Source organism: Vidua macroura, chromosome 8 (genome assembly GCF_024509145.1).
Source record: "Vidua macroura isolate BioBank_ID:100142 chromosome 8, ASM2450914v1, whole genome shotgun sequence".
NCBI lineage: Eukaryota > Metazoa > Chordata > Aves > Passeriformes > Viduidae > Vidua > Vidua macroura.
This window is the reverse complement of record NC_071578.1, coordinates 5,190,695-5,206,140: the sequence shown is the minus strand read 5'-3', so window position 1 is coordinate 5,206,140 and position 15,446 is coordinate 5,190,695. Positions and strand designations below refer to the sequence as shown.

General features: G+C 40.4%; 1 protein-coding gene across 1 annotated transcript in view; it reads left to right on the top strand.

The window, feature by feature from the left end:
* The first annotated feature begins 1,649 nt into the window (after positions 1–1,649).
* Positions 1,650–15,446, top strand: part of WDR11 (WD repeat domain 11) — a 35,443-nt gene continuing 21,646 nt past the window's right edge. Inside the window, exons 1-11 of the mRNA XM_053984092.1 lie at positions 1,650–1,790; positions 2,729–2,840; positions 6,123–6,276; positions 7,136–7,309; positions 8,350–8,536; positions 9,009–9,174; positions 9,391–9,505; positions 10,462–10,657; positions 11,691–11,794; positions 12,282–12,455; positions 13,813–13,897. Of these exons, the coding sequence (XP_053840067.1) occupies positions 1,705–1,790; positions 2,729–2,840; positions 6,123–6,276; positions 7,136–7,309; positions 8,350–8,536; positions 9,009–9,174; positions 9,391–9,505; positions 10,462–10,657; positions 11,691–11,794; positions 12,282–12,455; positions 13,813–13,897 (1,553 nt within the window). The 5' untranslated portion in view covers positions 1,650–1,704. The remainder of the gene's footprint in view (positions 1,791–2,728; positions 2,841–6,122; positions 6,277–7,135; positions 7,310–8,349; positions 8,537–9,008; positions 9,175–9,390; positions 9,506–10,461; positions 10,658–11,690; positions 11,795–12,281; positions 12,456–13,812; positions 13,898–15,446) is intronic.

Sequence of the window (15,446 nt, the reverse complement as noted above, 5' to 3'; positions counted from 1 at the left end):
AGCTGCTCAGGCTCTTACAAAATTGATCTCCAGAGATGCAAATCATATAGTTCTCAAATAAAGACAAAGAAAAGGTAACAAAAAAGCTCTTTACTTCTCCAAAAAGGTATTTTTCAGTTTTAAGAGTAGAGAGAGGTCTTTTGGGACGAGACAGTTCCAAGAAAAAAGTTCCAATGGCATGGTGACCTGGAGTGGCAGTGAGTGGTGTTCTGTGCTTCAAGAGCAGAATTCCTTAGAAGCCAGTTGGAAAAGGCATCAGCTGCAGGTTGTTTCTTGAGTTCCCACTTGCACAAATTCAATTGTGATTAGAATGAAAAGAAGGAAAAGGAGGACCAGCATTATTGCATCTTCTGTGACACTGCAGCAAAGTAAGAGCGAGTAGCTGGCATTACATTCTTGCCATCTCTGGCCATCTAGTGGCATCTTTTTCTCCACAAAATACAACAAATAAACAATTGCAATTATTATTCCAAAGAGAAACAAACACCCCAACAGCCCATGTATGTTAAATAATGAGCTTGCAAGTACATAATTCTTATCTTATTAATGCTGTGGCACAGAAAATTGGTTTGGAAGCTTCACAGAATCACACAATCAGGTTGGAAAAGGGATTACTGAGTCCAACCTCAGTGCTCTGCAGCCTGGTGTGCCCCAGTGCAAATGTCCAGCGCTCCCCAACAGGGATGTGTCATCCCAGGTGGCTTTGCCTGGCCTCAGTGACACCTTGGGGACAGTTGGAGGATGGGTTGGTGCCTTGTGGTGCAACGAGTGCTGCTGCTGCTCCTGAGGGTACCAAAGAGGTCTGTCACTGTGATTTGTCACTGAAGAGGTGCTTTGGAGCAGAAAGCACTAAGGTGAAAAAACTGTTCTGTCTGTCCTGCAGCATCCAAGCAGCTGGAGACGGGACAGGGAAGGGAGCTCTTTTCCCAGGGAGGTGGCCCAGGCTGCAGCCTGACAAGGAGCACAGCATCCCTGGAGCCGGAGTCTGGCATCCCACGCTCCTTCCCCCTGCCAGCCGTGGATGTCCAAGCGACACAGCAGCAGCGTGTCCCCGGCCGTGGGAGCCACATCTGGGCGTCCCTTCCGTGTCAGCTCCCGCGTTCCTCAGCGCAAGCCGCGAAGCTGCTGAGACGGTTCAGCCACGAAGAGGATGAGGGGTCTGGAGCATGGCTCTGATGAGGAGAGACTGAGGGAGTGTTTGGGCTACAGGAGACTGAGAGTGGATCTCAGCAATGCATTTAAATATTGTGTCAGAGGATGCTGCCAGACTCTTCAGTGGTAGCCACAGGATAAGGAGCAACGGCCACAAACTAGAACGCAAGAAGTTCCACCTCAGCACGAGGAAGAACTCTTCACACTGAAGGCGGCAGAGCGCTGGGACAGCTGCGCAGGGAGGGCGGGCAGCCTCCTCTCTGGAGGCATTCCAAACCCACCTGCCGCGGATGATCTCCAGAGGTCCCGGCGGACCCGAACCGCGCTGAGATCCGCGCCTGGCCGCGGACACGGCCCCGCCCGGCCGGGGCAGGGCGGCGGAACTGCCGTTCCCGGGCCGCGGGGCCCCGGCGGAGCGGGCAGCGGCGGCGGCGCCGAGGCGGCGCTTCCTGCGGGGCGGTGCCGGCAGGGCCGCGGGCTCGGCACCGGCGGCCGGGGCTGGGGCGGCCCCGCCGGGCTCCGCTGCGGGCTCCGCTCCCCGCCGGCCTCGCCATGCAGCGCTTCACCGTCAACATCAAGCTGCCGGCGCGGACCCTGACGGGCGCCCTGAGCGCGCCCAACCGGGGCGCGGCGGACTGGTGAGGGCCGGGCCGCGGGCGGCCGGGCGGGGGGTCCCGGGTCCCGCCGCGGCTCCTTGGCCGCAGCCACGGGTCGGGCTCGGCTCTGCCCCGGCGGGGTGTCCGCAGAGCCCCGAGCAGCGCCGGGAATCGCGGCCGGGGTAGCGGTGGCTGCGGCCCTGGAGAGGCCGCGAGTGCTGCTGTCCGGCCCGGGGCAGGGACAGAGCCGTGCCCCGAGACGAGCCTGGCCCGGCCCCTCCCGGCAGTGGCATACGGGTGCCCATTGAAGCAGGGTCGGTTGGGATTAGACAGCGGGAAGGAATTGTTCCTGTGAGGGTGCTGAGCCCTGGCACAGGTGCCCAGAGCAGCTGTGGCTGCCCCTGGATCCCTGGCAGTGCCCAAGGCCAGGCTGGACGGGGTTTGGAGCAGCCTGGGACAGTGGGAGGTGTCCCTGCCACGGCAGGGGTGGCACTCGTGGGCTGTAAGATCCCTTCCAGCCCAAACCATTCTGTGATCCTGTGGTAAACTGCTGAAGTCAGACAAGCCTCAGCAGATTTTCACTGTAATAATTGTTGACATGCTCCTTTTTTGTCTATAAATAAGTAATAAATAAAAAAGATATGCAATAAATTGTATAATTGCAAATATATTTTTTATCTGTGTTCTTACATCTAAAATTTGGGAACGCTCTTCATGAACTCCTGTGTGATGTTTTAAACTTACAGAAGAAGATTCTGAGATGGACACAAAGAGATGCTTTGTGGTGGCCTAGGACTCCAGCAGACAGTGCAATATTATTTTATAAAGCTTTTATGTCACTGAATAGTATTTACCATCTGATAAACATCAAATGGGGTGTCTAGTAGCATGCATTCAACTTACCCAAAGAAAACCCTCCTTCCTGATGTGAAGAGCTTTCCTTGTGTTTTCCCTGTTGATGATGCTCTCTGCTCTCCCAGGGGCTGGCAAGGTTTGATTGCATATGGATGCCATTCCCTCGTGCTCGTAGTGGATGCCAACTCTGCTCAGACCTTGCAGGTTTTGGAAAGACACAAAGCCAGTGTTGTCAAGGTGAGAGGTTCCTGGTTTATGGTGTATTTCTGTAAATACTTGACTTGATGTTCCATGTGATTTTGACATGCAATCTGATGTGAAATACGTGTATTTTACGTGCTCTCTCCTGCAGGTAAGTCACATCATGCGTGCTGAAATTTGAGTTGAGGTTGATGGTATATCTTTCTAGAAAATATAGAATATAAAAGATAGAATATCTGAAAGCGTTTGTTAGTGTTACAGAACATAGATATGTTTCTAAGAAAGCTGTTAACATAAGAGATTTCAAATGAACATTACAAAATATCAAATGAAGCTTTTTGCTGCTGCCCTTTCTGATCCTCCCTGTTGGGAGAAGTGCACCATTTGTCTAGGAAGTTACTTTTAAGCTTTTCCTTCTTTTCTTAGAGAAAAGGAACAATAGCAGGCAAAACTGAATCTTAGGAATATAAAATGGCTAAATTTTTAGTTTAAGTGCAGGGTACGTGTACTTTCCTTTCAATGTCCTTGACTTGAAATTGCAGAGTTTGACATTGGGTGAGTGTGGAACAGGTTATATTTCTTTGATTCATCTTTTCTTTGATTGTGGACAATGACAGGTTTCACTTAGGGTTTAGAAGATTGTTTGGCTGGCAGATGTGTTTGATGGTCCTTGGCACAAGTGCTGTATTTATTAGAAGGCTGTTAATAATTTATAAAGAATAATAGAGTCTTAGGTAGGGGGGGTTTTAGTGGGATCTTCTTGTGGTAGAAGAAAAGGATTGAATGTGTCTTCTGCTTTATAATTTTTGCTTATCTTAAGTAACAAATTGTAGCAAAATTAGTTTTTGTTCTGTGCAGTGATAGCATTTTAATGAGTTTTGGTTACGTTCACTAGCTTTGAGAAGTTATATTATTTCATCAGGAACAGAAGTGCTGAAGTCCAATAATTTATAAGATAATTTTGCAAAGCCACTACTTGAAGCTTTATGAACAGAAATAGACTGTAAGAAAATGGCTAATTTATGAGATGGAATAATGAAAGAAAATTCCCTTCTATGTGAAGAAATAGGCATTATATAAGAAATGCTTATGAGGCCATGATCATTGCAGATACCTTTACATTGCAAAGAAATTTTCTTCAATTCCTAATTTTTTTTTAAGAGTTTGCAAATGCTAAAAGCACAAATGAGCTGGAGTGGATCTGTAAGAAATCTGCTGTGTAAGTCTGGCTTAAACTCCTTGGAGTAGAGGTTCACATCAGCAGCCTCAGTCCACTGGGGATCTTCTCCCCAAAAACCTGTGCCTCAGTTCTAAAAAATTCCAAAACACCCCACATCTGTTATGAAGAAAACAAAGAAAAAAGCAGTTGTTTCATAATCCTTTTGCTATTTTCCTTTAAATACATCCTCTCCTTTGGCTGTTGTAATTTTGTCTGGAATAGGTAAAAGCTTCCCTGAAAATGGATCCATGCTAGTTGTCCATCTGTCCAAATGCTGTTTGTGTGGGACTGAAGACTTTGTATGGAGTGAATTACATCTGCTTTTACCTTTAAGAAGAATATTGAAAGCATGCTTTTATGGAAGAAAATCTAATTACAAAAGAAGTTTTGTTTGATCCATCACAAGAATGAGAGGATTGAAATGATGTTTGTGTCTTTTTTGATGCATTAGTAAACAGTGATAATAAAGCTTTATAAATGAGGTGGTATGAATTATGAAGATTAAAAAAAGTCACCTCTGGTTCCTGTTTCTGACTGATGCTGCTGCATTTTGAAGTCAAGTAGACAGTGACTAATACTAAAAATAATTTCTTTTAGCAGGTGGTTGGTCCTGTGTGGGGTCTTGTTGGATCAGTGTGACTGCAGAGAGGAAAGAGGTTCATGCTGTGGGGGCACCACATGGGCTCTGCTTAGGGCTGGTCATATAAAAATCTCCTTTTTTTTTGTTGTTTTGAGCTTGGTGACAACTCCTCCCTTGAGAAGGGAGGTTTTCCAGACTTGAAATTTGCTTTGAAGTAATATGCATTTAACTGAGAAATAAATAGCTTTGTAGGTTTTTACAATTACAGTTACACAGCCACCTGCAGATATCCTCAGGGGTAGTTCTTTCTTGAACAGCAGGGAAGCAGGAATTGCAAAAATGAAAATTGTAGGTAGAGGAGAGTCTCTCAAGAATTCTTTGTGATTCTGGTAGAAACATGCTTTGAGTTTATAGAGTTAGGGATTGTGTGCTGTGCATGTGTCATATTTGTTTAATTTATTCAGCTGGTTTGTGAGAGATGATTCCCACACCTCTGAGAGGGGCAGCACAGAGGTGCCAGCAGGGCTCTGAATGCTGCTGTAAATCTGGTTCATGGTGCAGTTAGTGGTGCCTAACGCCAGTCCTGTCTCAGTTTCTAAATGTCACATTTTCAGGATGTGCAGAAAGTCCTGTGTTTGCCTCACCCTTTCTGTGACAGGCAGTGACAGCACACAGGGTGGAATTTTTGTAGCAGGTGAATTCCCATTAGCTTAGCAATAATGTTTCTTTGTTCTGCCAGTGTCTGCGGTCTGTCCTGGGGCAGAAGTTCACCTTAAAAGCAGATAGCAAAAGACATGTGGGATAGATAAGGAACAAGTCAGTGTTATCCCTCCCCTCGTAATCTGGGAGGAGTTGTAGACAGAGTGTTTCAGACAGATTTCTCATAAGTATTGCCAATTTACAAGCTTGTGCACCTTGAAATCCCAAACTGGAAAGTGGTACCTGGAAATCAGTGGTGGCAACATGCTGAAAATAACCAGAAAGGTAGAAAATGTCAGCAGTAGCTTGTTTTTGTTTTCTTATGAGACAACACATAAATTAAAGACTAACCTTCCTTCCTCACCAATACCACAATATATTTGTCAGATTAGGAAAATTGCATGTTTTAGGATGTGTATAAAAATGGAATGATAATTTTTCAGCTTGCATTTGATTGGAAGTCAGTGGGTTTAGATTTGTGGGTGCCCACAGAACCTTGAACATTGCCATTTGGTTTCCTGTAAATATTTGAGTAAATTCTTTATATACATGGTGTATATGATTGGATTGTTGTAGTTACCTTCAGGAACAAGTATTGTTGATTTATGTAATTTGAGACTATCAGCCATGCAGTCATGCAGCACAGTGCTGACCTACCTTAAATTTACACAAGTGATGGTGACTTAAAGGTATGTTACAGGTGCTGTTGGCATTTACTATTACTGTGATTTTTTATTGAGTTCATTATCTGAAAAATACGAACTATGGTGTCTTTGCCTTACATTTGTCTCCTTTAACCAATTCCCATCTGCATTTTCAGGTTAAATGGGCTAAGGAAAATTACCACCACAATATTGGCTCTCCTTATTCCTTACGTTTGGCTTCTGCTGATGCCACAGGGAAAATCATCGTGTGGGATGTGGCAACAGGAGCAGCTCGCTGTGAAATACAGGAGCATTCAAAGCCCATCCAAGGTAATGATAGTGCCTGGTGTTTATGTGGGAGTTGTTTTATGGAGCATTGTGTACAAATCCATCACCTGCCTTTTATAAACTGTGCCCAGTTCTGACAGGGAATTTTCCTCTTGGGATTACTAGCCCTCTGTATGTTTGCTTGTTCATTTTATGAGTACATGTAAGATTTACTGTCCCCCAGAGGAGCGCTGTGAGATTTAATTCATTATGGTGATGTTTTCCAAGATCTTGTGAAAAAAAGGTAGAACCTCTTTTTATGAACATTATTGATTAAAATAATAACATTTACTATGTCAAGTACATCTTCCTGCTCTTCAGCTGGAGTTTGGGTTTTTTGCGGCATTTCAGCTATTTAAAAAATTTGTGATGATGCTTCTGTTATACCTGGTGGGCTTTTAAAATCTATTATATAAAAGTCTTCTTAAAAGTTTGGTTTTTGTTATTATTCTGTTTTATAAATCTTGTGAAAGAAAATACAACATTTTAAATCTGATACTGAGCCAGTGAAAATTTGTTTGTTGACTAGAGTTAATTTTAATTTCATTACTTTTTGTTTGTGTGTGCATTACAAATTGGGTTTTATTTACTCCTGACACCAATTCACTGAAGGTTTAAAGAAGTCCTGACCATGCCATTTGAAGATTTCTACAGCTTTTTGGACCAAATGAAGCCTTTTATTTTCTGTGAAACCAAGGAAAGCTTTTACCAGCTCTGAAAGGGTTGAGTGTTACATTCAGTTGCATTTTACTCTTGAGCTTAAGACTGATTAAAAGGTTTTTTAGAGTGAAGTAGACATTTGTGTCCAGGTCCAAATGATACCATCCCAAATATTAATTTTGTTTCCTATTTCTTTTGGCAGACATGCAGTGGCTGTGGAATCAAGATGCTTCCAGAGATTTGCTGCTTGCAGTTCACCCACCAAATTATATTGTACTGTGGAATGCAGACACGGGCACCAAACTTTGGAAGAAAAGTTATGCTGAAAATATCCTGTCTTTTTCATTTGATCCCTTTGATCCCTCACATTTAGCTTGTAAGTTTATATGTATAAAACTGTGGGGCCTGGGTATGTGTGAGCTGGAAAATTGTTAAACTGAGATGTAAATGTTGAAATTAAAAGTAATGGATTGGAGAGAATAATGTCAGAAATGCCAAAAAGAAGTCAGAAAGCAAAGACAGGGAGCCTTTGGCCAGTGTGGAATCTTAGTTCAGAAGGTGCTGCTATGTGGGAAGGGGGAAAGCAGGCATGAGAGGAGAAGTTAGAGATCTGAAAAGTTTGAGACTTTACAAAAGTGTGAAGTGTGTAGAGGGAGCTGGAGAAAGCCAAGGATAGAGAGCCCTGTGAAATGTAAAAGGCTAAAAAGGGATGGGTGCTAAGGGAGAAGCCAGTGAGATAAGTAGACCAAGAATAAATGTTATTTTCAACAGAAAGGATTTTAGAGGACTCAGTGTGAGATCAGTACCAGAAGTGATTCAGATGTCAAGGGGGATATTGTGCAGATTTATTAATTTTAGCAGGAAGAAACTGAGAGCATTGGAGAGTCACCATTTTATTCTTGAATTTAGCTTCATCAGTCCTGACTTGTAATGAGACAGTGCAGTTTTCAGCCCGTGTAGTTTGGGGATTTTTTTATCAGCCATCTCATTCAATCTTCTATGAACACTTCAGGTGTACAGCTGAGCTTTGTGCTGCAGCATAAATAATGTGAATGAATGATTGATTATTTGAGCAATGCTCTGCATGAGAACAAAAAAAATGGTCAGTGTGTATTTTGTCTTCTATTTCCACTGTGAATCTTAAAGAAAAACAGTTGGTGAGAGAGAATAACTGAGCTTCTGCCAGAAATACAGTAGTTTTTAATATAAAAGTTGAGTTTTTTGGATATTAGTTGATTTTAATGGATCATCTGCTGCTCTTTCAGTTAGAAAGTGCTGGTTGTCTAGAATCATGAGTTTTCTCTCTGATACGGTATTACCAAAATTATTAGCATTTCTCCTCACCAAAATGTCATTAAAATGAACTCCACAATCAAATTGCAGGCTGAATTGTGCTGTTTTTCTTTCTTGATCCAGTGCTCACCAGTGAAGGAATAGTGTTCATCTCTGACTTCTCCCCTTCCAAAGCTCCTGCCAGCTCAGGGAAGAAAGTTTACATCTCCAGTCCTCATTCCAGTCCTTCTCACAACAAGCTGGCTGCTGCTACAGGGGCCAAAAAGGCCCTTGATAAAGTAAAAATCCTAATCAGTAATGAAAAACCAAGGTAGGTTGTAAATATTTCTTCTCAGATAATGCTTTGTGTACTTGATTTTGTCAATGTACTGAGGTTAAAGGCTGTAAGGTAATACACACAACAGTATAAAATTGAAGTGAGCAGTGTGTGTAAGGATAATTTCCCATGGATGCCAGTAAATGTCAGGGCAGCCAGCGCTGTTCCCAAGTGAATTGCTTGGGTTTGAGTTGTGGAGGAATTACACTTACTCCATTTGAATGAAGTGCAATTGTTAAAATTGCTCTGTAATCTTATTTAGACAAAAGTCAACAAGATGTGTTTTTGGAAATCAGTGGTGCTTTGCACTGCTCTGACAGAGAAATGGAAATCTGCAGTTGCCTTGTGTTCTAAATAGAGGTTACTTGAAGAAATGCAGTTGCAGGAAAAATGAAACTTTTAATTTTATTTTGAATCTGATCTGTTTATTACACAATCTGATAAAAGTTCCTGTCTGATTTTACAGTGCTGAATCTGTAACACTCAACGACTGTCTTCAGTTGTCATATTTGCCTTCCAAAAGAAACTACATGCTCTTACTGTATCCCAGGGAAATTCTGATTCTTGACTTGGAAGTGAATCAGACCGTGGGTGTGATTGCCATTGAAAGGACAGGGGTGCCTTTCATACAGGTGAGGTAGATTTCCATTTTTTTCAATTATTTTCTCCAATTAATTGTCTTCCTTAGTCACAAATCCTGTAGCTGAAGAAATTCATGGAAGCATTGCCTTAATGGTAGCACTTTTAATGATTTGCTCAAACATCAGGAACTGTGGGCTCCCTTGCAAATGTCCTTTGCAAAGGGTAGGATTTTGAAGATGCAGTCTAACAGCCATCTCTTTGCCCAGGTAATCCCTTGTTTTCAGAGGGATGGGTTATTTTGCCTACATGAAAATGGTTGTATCACGCTAAGGGTTCGCAGATCCAACTGCAGCATCTCTGCAACTCCAAATGAGGAGCCAGGTGAGTTTTGTGTCAAAAATGCCCAGAAATGAACTTGGATGCATTTTAATTAATAACTTAACACCCGTAATGACCATCATGCCTCATACAGGATGGTGAATCTAGTGCCTTTCCAGTGTTTTGTCTCTTATATGTTGAATTTAAATTTATGCTGTGTTTTCCCAAAACAAATCCCCAAAACAAATTAAAAATTTTTTTTAATTCCCTGATATTAAGTGTGAAATAGATTATATTAGTTATATTAATTAATTAATATAATTATTCTTTAATATCCTGATTATGCTTTTATTGCTGAATAATACTTAAATTAGTAAGTGACTTAACAGTCACATATACAATAATGTTTTAAATAAAATATTAGTGTGTTCTTTTTATCTGTAAGAAAGAAAATGGTTTTTAGGCAAACACAAGATTTTGGAAGTAATTTGGTCAATTGGCAAGATTGATTTTAGACCTAAGATATGGGCTTAAATTTGTATTAAAATCTGAATTATTAAACTTTTGTCTCATTAAATGTTACTAAGAGTGGTCTTTTAAATGTAATGGTGGAGACTGGAAAAAAAGGAAAAACATAGTTCTGTTTGTTCATTTTGGTTTGGGCAGTTTGCTGATTTCTAGTGAGCTACATTACTGGCTTCCAACTTCTAAACCCAGTCTTGGATTGTGGAGAGCAGGTTCTGCCCAGCTGTGAAACAGTTACTGTTTTAGGTTTTTCAAGATTCCTATGGAATAATACATTACAAAGACAAAGTTACATTTTGGAGAACTTTCCAGAGCTTTGTTGTGTACAGCAGGATGAAGAGCGTGTTGGTTTTGGTTGCTTTTCCTGATTGTTGCACAGGAAGCACATGGATTTCAATCGAAGTGCTCAGTCATGCTTCACCATTCCCTCTGTTGATTGCTCCCATCCCATGTTTTTCACTCTGTCTGTTCTCTGTGGGCTGTGGGTGTTGCAGATCCAGAGCCAGCTCAGGAGCTGGTTTATGATTTAAGAAGTCAGTGTGATGCCATCAGGGTGACCAAAACAGTTCGACCCTTCAGCATGGTGTGCTGCCCGGTGAATGAGAATGCTGCAGCTCTCATAGTCAGTGATGGCAGGGTGATGATCTGGGAATTAAAATCCAGCCTTTCTGGCAGAAATGTGCGCAACAGGTAATGGGATTTACTTTTCTTACCAAAGTTCCTTTTTTTTCCAAGTGATGTTCAGTATTTCATTGGATTTTAAAGGCAACAGTGATCCTTCTGTGCATGGAAGTGTTTCGTGTGCTCTACATGTGTGTGAGTGAAGAAAGAGGAACAAATTATGTCACCCAGATAGATCAGTTCCCTTTCTTTGAGGAAGTGCAGGAACTGTATTTAGTTTTTGTTTTTTTAAAGGCAGTTCCACCCTGAGTGTCTGGACTAAGAAAACAAAAGATAGAATGACTGTTTTATTTTGGGGGAGCATTTTCCTATCATTTGGCTTTCTTCAGACCATATAATCTTCCTTAGGAATGAATCTCTCACTTTCAGTCACCTGTAAGGACCAAAATGAGTCTGTAAAGAACTACACTTTTAGTAGAGGAATGGCTTTCTGCTGGATTTGTGTGAATTTGACACTGAGCAATATGAAGCTGCACAGTAGGTGACTGGAATATGGTGGTATAAAAAATGGTTTTATACACAGAGCCTTTAGAATTTTAGATTTGGGGCAGTCTCTCAAAATACTGTGTGAAGTGATACAGTGCTTGGAACAGTCAATGTATTAAGGTTGTTCTGCTGCAATAACCCTTCAAAGTACTATGGAATAAAATAAATAACTTCTGCCATGAAAAAAATAGAAATCTTTTAAATGTCAGTAGTACCAGGTTTTCAACATAGATCTCTTGTTGCTCATCAGAGACTTAGTGTTTTTATTCTTAGTGTTCCCAGAAATAATGCTAGATGGATTCCGTGTGCTGCATATCCAGGAAAGCTGTTTAGAATCTGAATTGATTTTTACTTCTTCTATTCTTAAGGGTTATTTCTAAAACATTGGTCTTGGACAGGAAAAATGTAGTATTACAAGAGGCAGGTGTGCTCTTTGCTGATGACACAGAGCTGCCCCAGCCCAGCAGGACACGGCTGCCAAGGCTGCAGGGGCAGTTTGAGTCCCTTGGATGGAGATGGTGCCTGCATGAGGAACTTGTTCCCATTTCTTTTGCAGCAGTTCCAGTGCTTCACCTCTGTATTCCCCAGTCTCCTTCTGTGGAATCCCTGTAGGAGCATTTCAAAATAAACTTCCAGACCTCTCATTAGACAACATGATTGGTAAGAATTTCTTCCATTGATAGGTACCACTGCTACTAATTTCTCGTGGTTTTGAATCATTGTACATCTTACCTTACTTAGGAACTTAAGGTAGTTTTTAGAATTATATTCTAATAGTAACTCTGAAATAGAAGAATTCCTGTTTGCTAAAGAAATTATCAAATTAATCCTCTTGAGGATTTTATGTTGAGGGCCAATGTTCCAAGTTCATTTTCTTTGAGGATAAAAAGTCTTTTAAAATGGAATTTGGAAAAAAACACTTCGATTTTTTGTTACTAATCTTAGAATCCTATTTGTCTGACACATCCCCTCTTTGTGAACTCTAAACAGCAACCAGTCTTCAGAAAATTTTCATCATGCAAAGCTCAAGAGGAAGAAATGTGTCTTATACATTGTTTGTAATTTTTTTTTATATAAATATCTCAAAACTTTCTCTAAGATCTCCAATTAAAATTTCATGCTACCAAGAGCTTTCACTTTTAAGCAGGGCAGGGTGCAAGCACTGGAGAAGAGTTAAAGAATTCATTTCTGCAGGAAGTGCACCTCAAATTCCTGCTGACAGGACTTCTGTCAGGGCTGCCTCTGCCTCCCTTCGCCATCCGCATGTGCCCGCCCCTCACAACCAAAAACATCAAACAGTATGAGCCCATCCTTGCTGTTGGTGAGTGCCTTGAGCAGGTTATTCATTGCTCTGAAAAGAACAGATCCTGTGTTAAATTCAAATATAGTTGTTGATACAGAAAAAAAAAAAAATCTATCTGTTGATGCTGTGTAATTTATTGCAGATAGTGACCCGTGTATTGGTTTGGTTCTGGTCCTTGGGTTCTTTTTTCTTGCCTTGGGTTTAAGCAATGCTACCTGAAAAAATGCAATATAGTAGCAAGTTTTTATTTATCCTGTTATTTAGTGTGATATTGGTCTGCTGATACACTCAGCATTTTATGTGTTGCTCTCACTTCACTCTGAATGTCAGGAAATAGGGACTTCTGCAGCCCTGCATTTCTAGAACAAGCTAATGAACTTCATAGAGACTTTATTTTTACTCTGATACGAATTTCTAAAATTACACTTGCAGCACATCATTTTTTCTAGATGAATCTATTCTGTCTTACCACAAATGTAGTTAAACTCATCTAGCTATTAGAATAGTTGCCAGTGAGCACCTGATGTATTAACTTGGAATTTTCCCTGTTTAAAGCTGATTTTTCTGGCGTCCTCTTTCAGAGTTGTGCTCTAAACTAGAGGCAGTCCATCATGACATGATGTGATGCTGCTAAAATGTAACTTGTGGTTTCCCATGAGCTGCAACTGTTAAAAAAGGTGAAATACAAAGATTAGAAAACAAACAGGTGTAAAGTGCAGTTACAGCAAGGTCTTTTTAGACTTAACATACCCGAATGGCTCTTTAGGTATCCATTGCTGTAATTCATAGAACTGATATGAATATAATGAAGTGTCTAATGGAAAATTGTAGGTTTCAGTATATCAGAAGGTTTTTGATGTAATTGAAGCTCTAGGTTACTAGAGCTTTTTAATTGAAAGCTACTAGGTTACTAATTTCTAATTTGCAAAAAGTCATTATTTCAGGATGAGAAAGCAGAATTGTGTTAATGATTCCATAAAATCTACCCAGGCATTATTGGGGGATAACAGTTAAAGCATTTCCCTGAGGCATTTACTCATCTCCATAATCAAAGCAAAAAGAAACATTCCTTTCTTTTTCAGCTGGGTGGGTGTGCTGTGGAAATGCAAGGATAATAATCAGATTTTCTACAGGCTCTGCAAAAATGTTTGGGAAAATGTCTTGATCCAAGTGGATATGAGTGGCTGCAGAGGGTTTAATATTTGGGATTTAAGTGCTAGAAATTCACATACTTTTTATAAAATTGTAAAATATAATAGTTACAGGTATCTAAAAATGAGAAAGAGAGAGAGATAGCTGTAAATCTTGCATTTTCACTAAAGCATGGAAGAAAAGAATAATATGTATGCCTATATTTTTAAAATCAATTTTATAGGTACAAGCAATGGCTCTGTCCTGGTGTTTCACCTCACAAGTGGACTCCTCCACAAAGAGTTAAGCATCCACTCCTGTGAAGTCAAGTAAGATTTTCCTTTTAATTCCTGCTATAATCCTTCTAGAAAACAAATGCTGAAACACCTGAGTGATGTTACCCAGCAGTGTGGGTGTCTTGCCTTGCTGTTAATGAAATCAGGAAAATTGTTAATGAAATCAGGGTAGAGTGCTCTACCCTGCCTTTGCTGTGTGAGAGCTGTAACACCCTGACAAAACTGTAATGAAAATTACACTGAAAGAAATATTGGAATTGCATCTGTGCCTGCTGATCTGGAATGCATATCAACTACTTCCAGTCTCTTCAGTGCACTGCAGGACAAAGAAATCTTTTTAGGACAAGAAACTTTATTTATTCCATAACTATTGGGATTGAGTCTTTTGAAATAATGCTGGTTGCTATGTCAGGCTTTATTTGCTTTATCCCCTTGGGGCTGAAATTGCTGTTGAGACAGTTTTAGTCCTAAGGGAATTAAAGATAGTTTTTTAAAGACTGAATAAAGGAATCAGTATTTGTCCATCCTAAGAAGGAGCAGAGTAAATTTTAAAGCTTTTGTGCTGTGTGTTTGTATGCACACAATGGCAGAACTTTTTGGATAACTGATGGCACAGATATTCAAGGTGATGCTTGCTGGATACATATTTCCAGGCAGATTTAAGCATGAAAATAAAACACTTATTTCTAGTACAAATATTAATAAAAAATTGTATCAGAATTGTGTTTTGAAGCCTTCATCTGGTTAAGGTCTGCATTGCACTGTACATTCTGCAAAAAGTACAGATTCCTGAGAATAGGCAGCTCTGAGAGTTCACTGGGGAAATCTACCACCAAACAAAGTAACTTTCTTTATGTTTGTGGTGTGATTACTTAGCACTGTAAGAATAGAATTCCCCTTTCTCTTCTAAACCATTTAAATCTCTTGGTTTCATACCACTGACTACACATGAAATTATTTTAATTTTACTTTCTGTTATGCAGCACAAGAGGAGAGTCCTTTTTTATTACAGTGGTTATAAAACACAAAATGAAAACTATTCACATTTCATATGTCAAAAAAAAAAAAAGGAAAATGGAGAGGAAGGAGGAAATAAACACAATTTTGGAAGAAAAGCTTTGTGCCTTACTAGGAGTATTGTTAGTTTGGGTTTTTCAATTTTGTAAAGGGTTTGCAGCTTTTGAGAAACTTGAAGAATATATTGCTTTTCTGGCAAATTCCCTCAACAAAACTTTTTAGAATTAATACAAAATGTTTGTGAATTCTATTTAGCCTTAATATGTTATCAGGGTACATCTTTTAAATATTTGTTACAGTTTTCTCAATTGTCTGAATGAGATTCTACATAATTGTTACAAGTTCAAGGGAATGCTTCAAGCAATTTAGATTAAGGCATGGAGATTCTTTTCTTTTTTAAAATTAATTTTCATGGAGTGCAGAAGTTCTTCTTTCACTTGTGAAATTGTTACTTTGCCTCTGTTTCCATTGTATCTGAAAGAACACCTTCAGGGACCATCATTATTTTAGTATGTAATTGAGAATACCCTGAAATTGTAACTCAAGGCCAGCAGAGTTCTCAGTG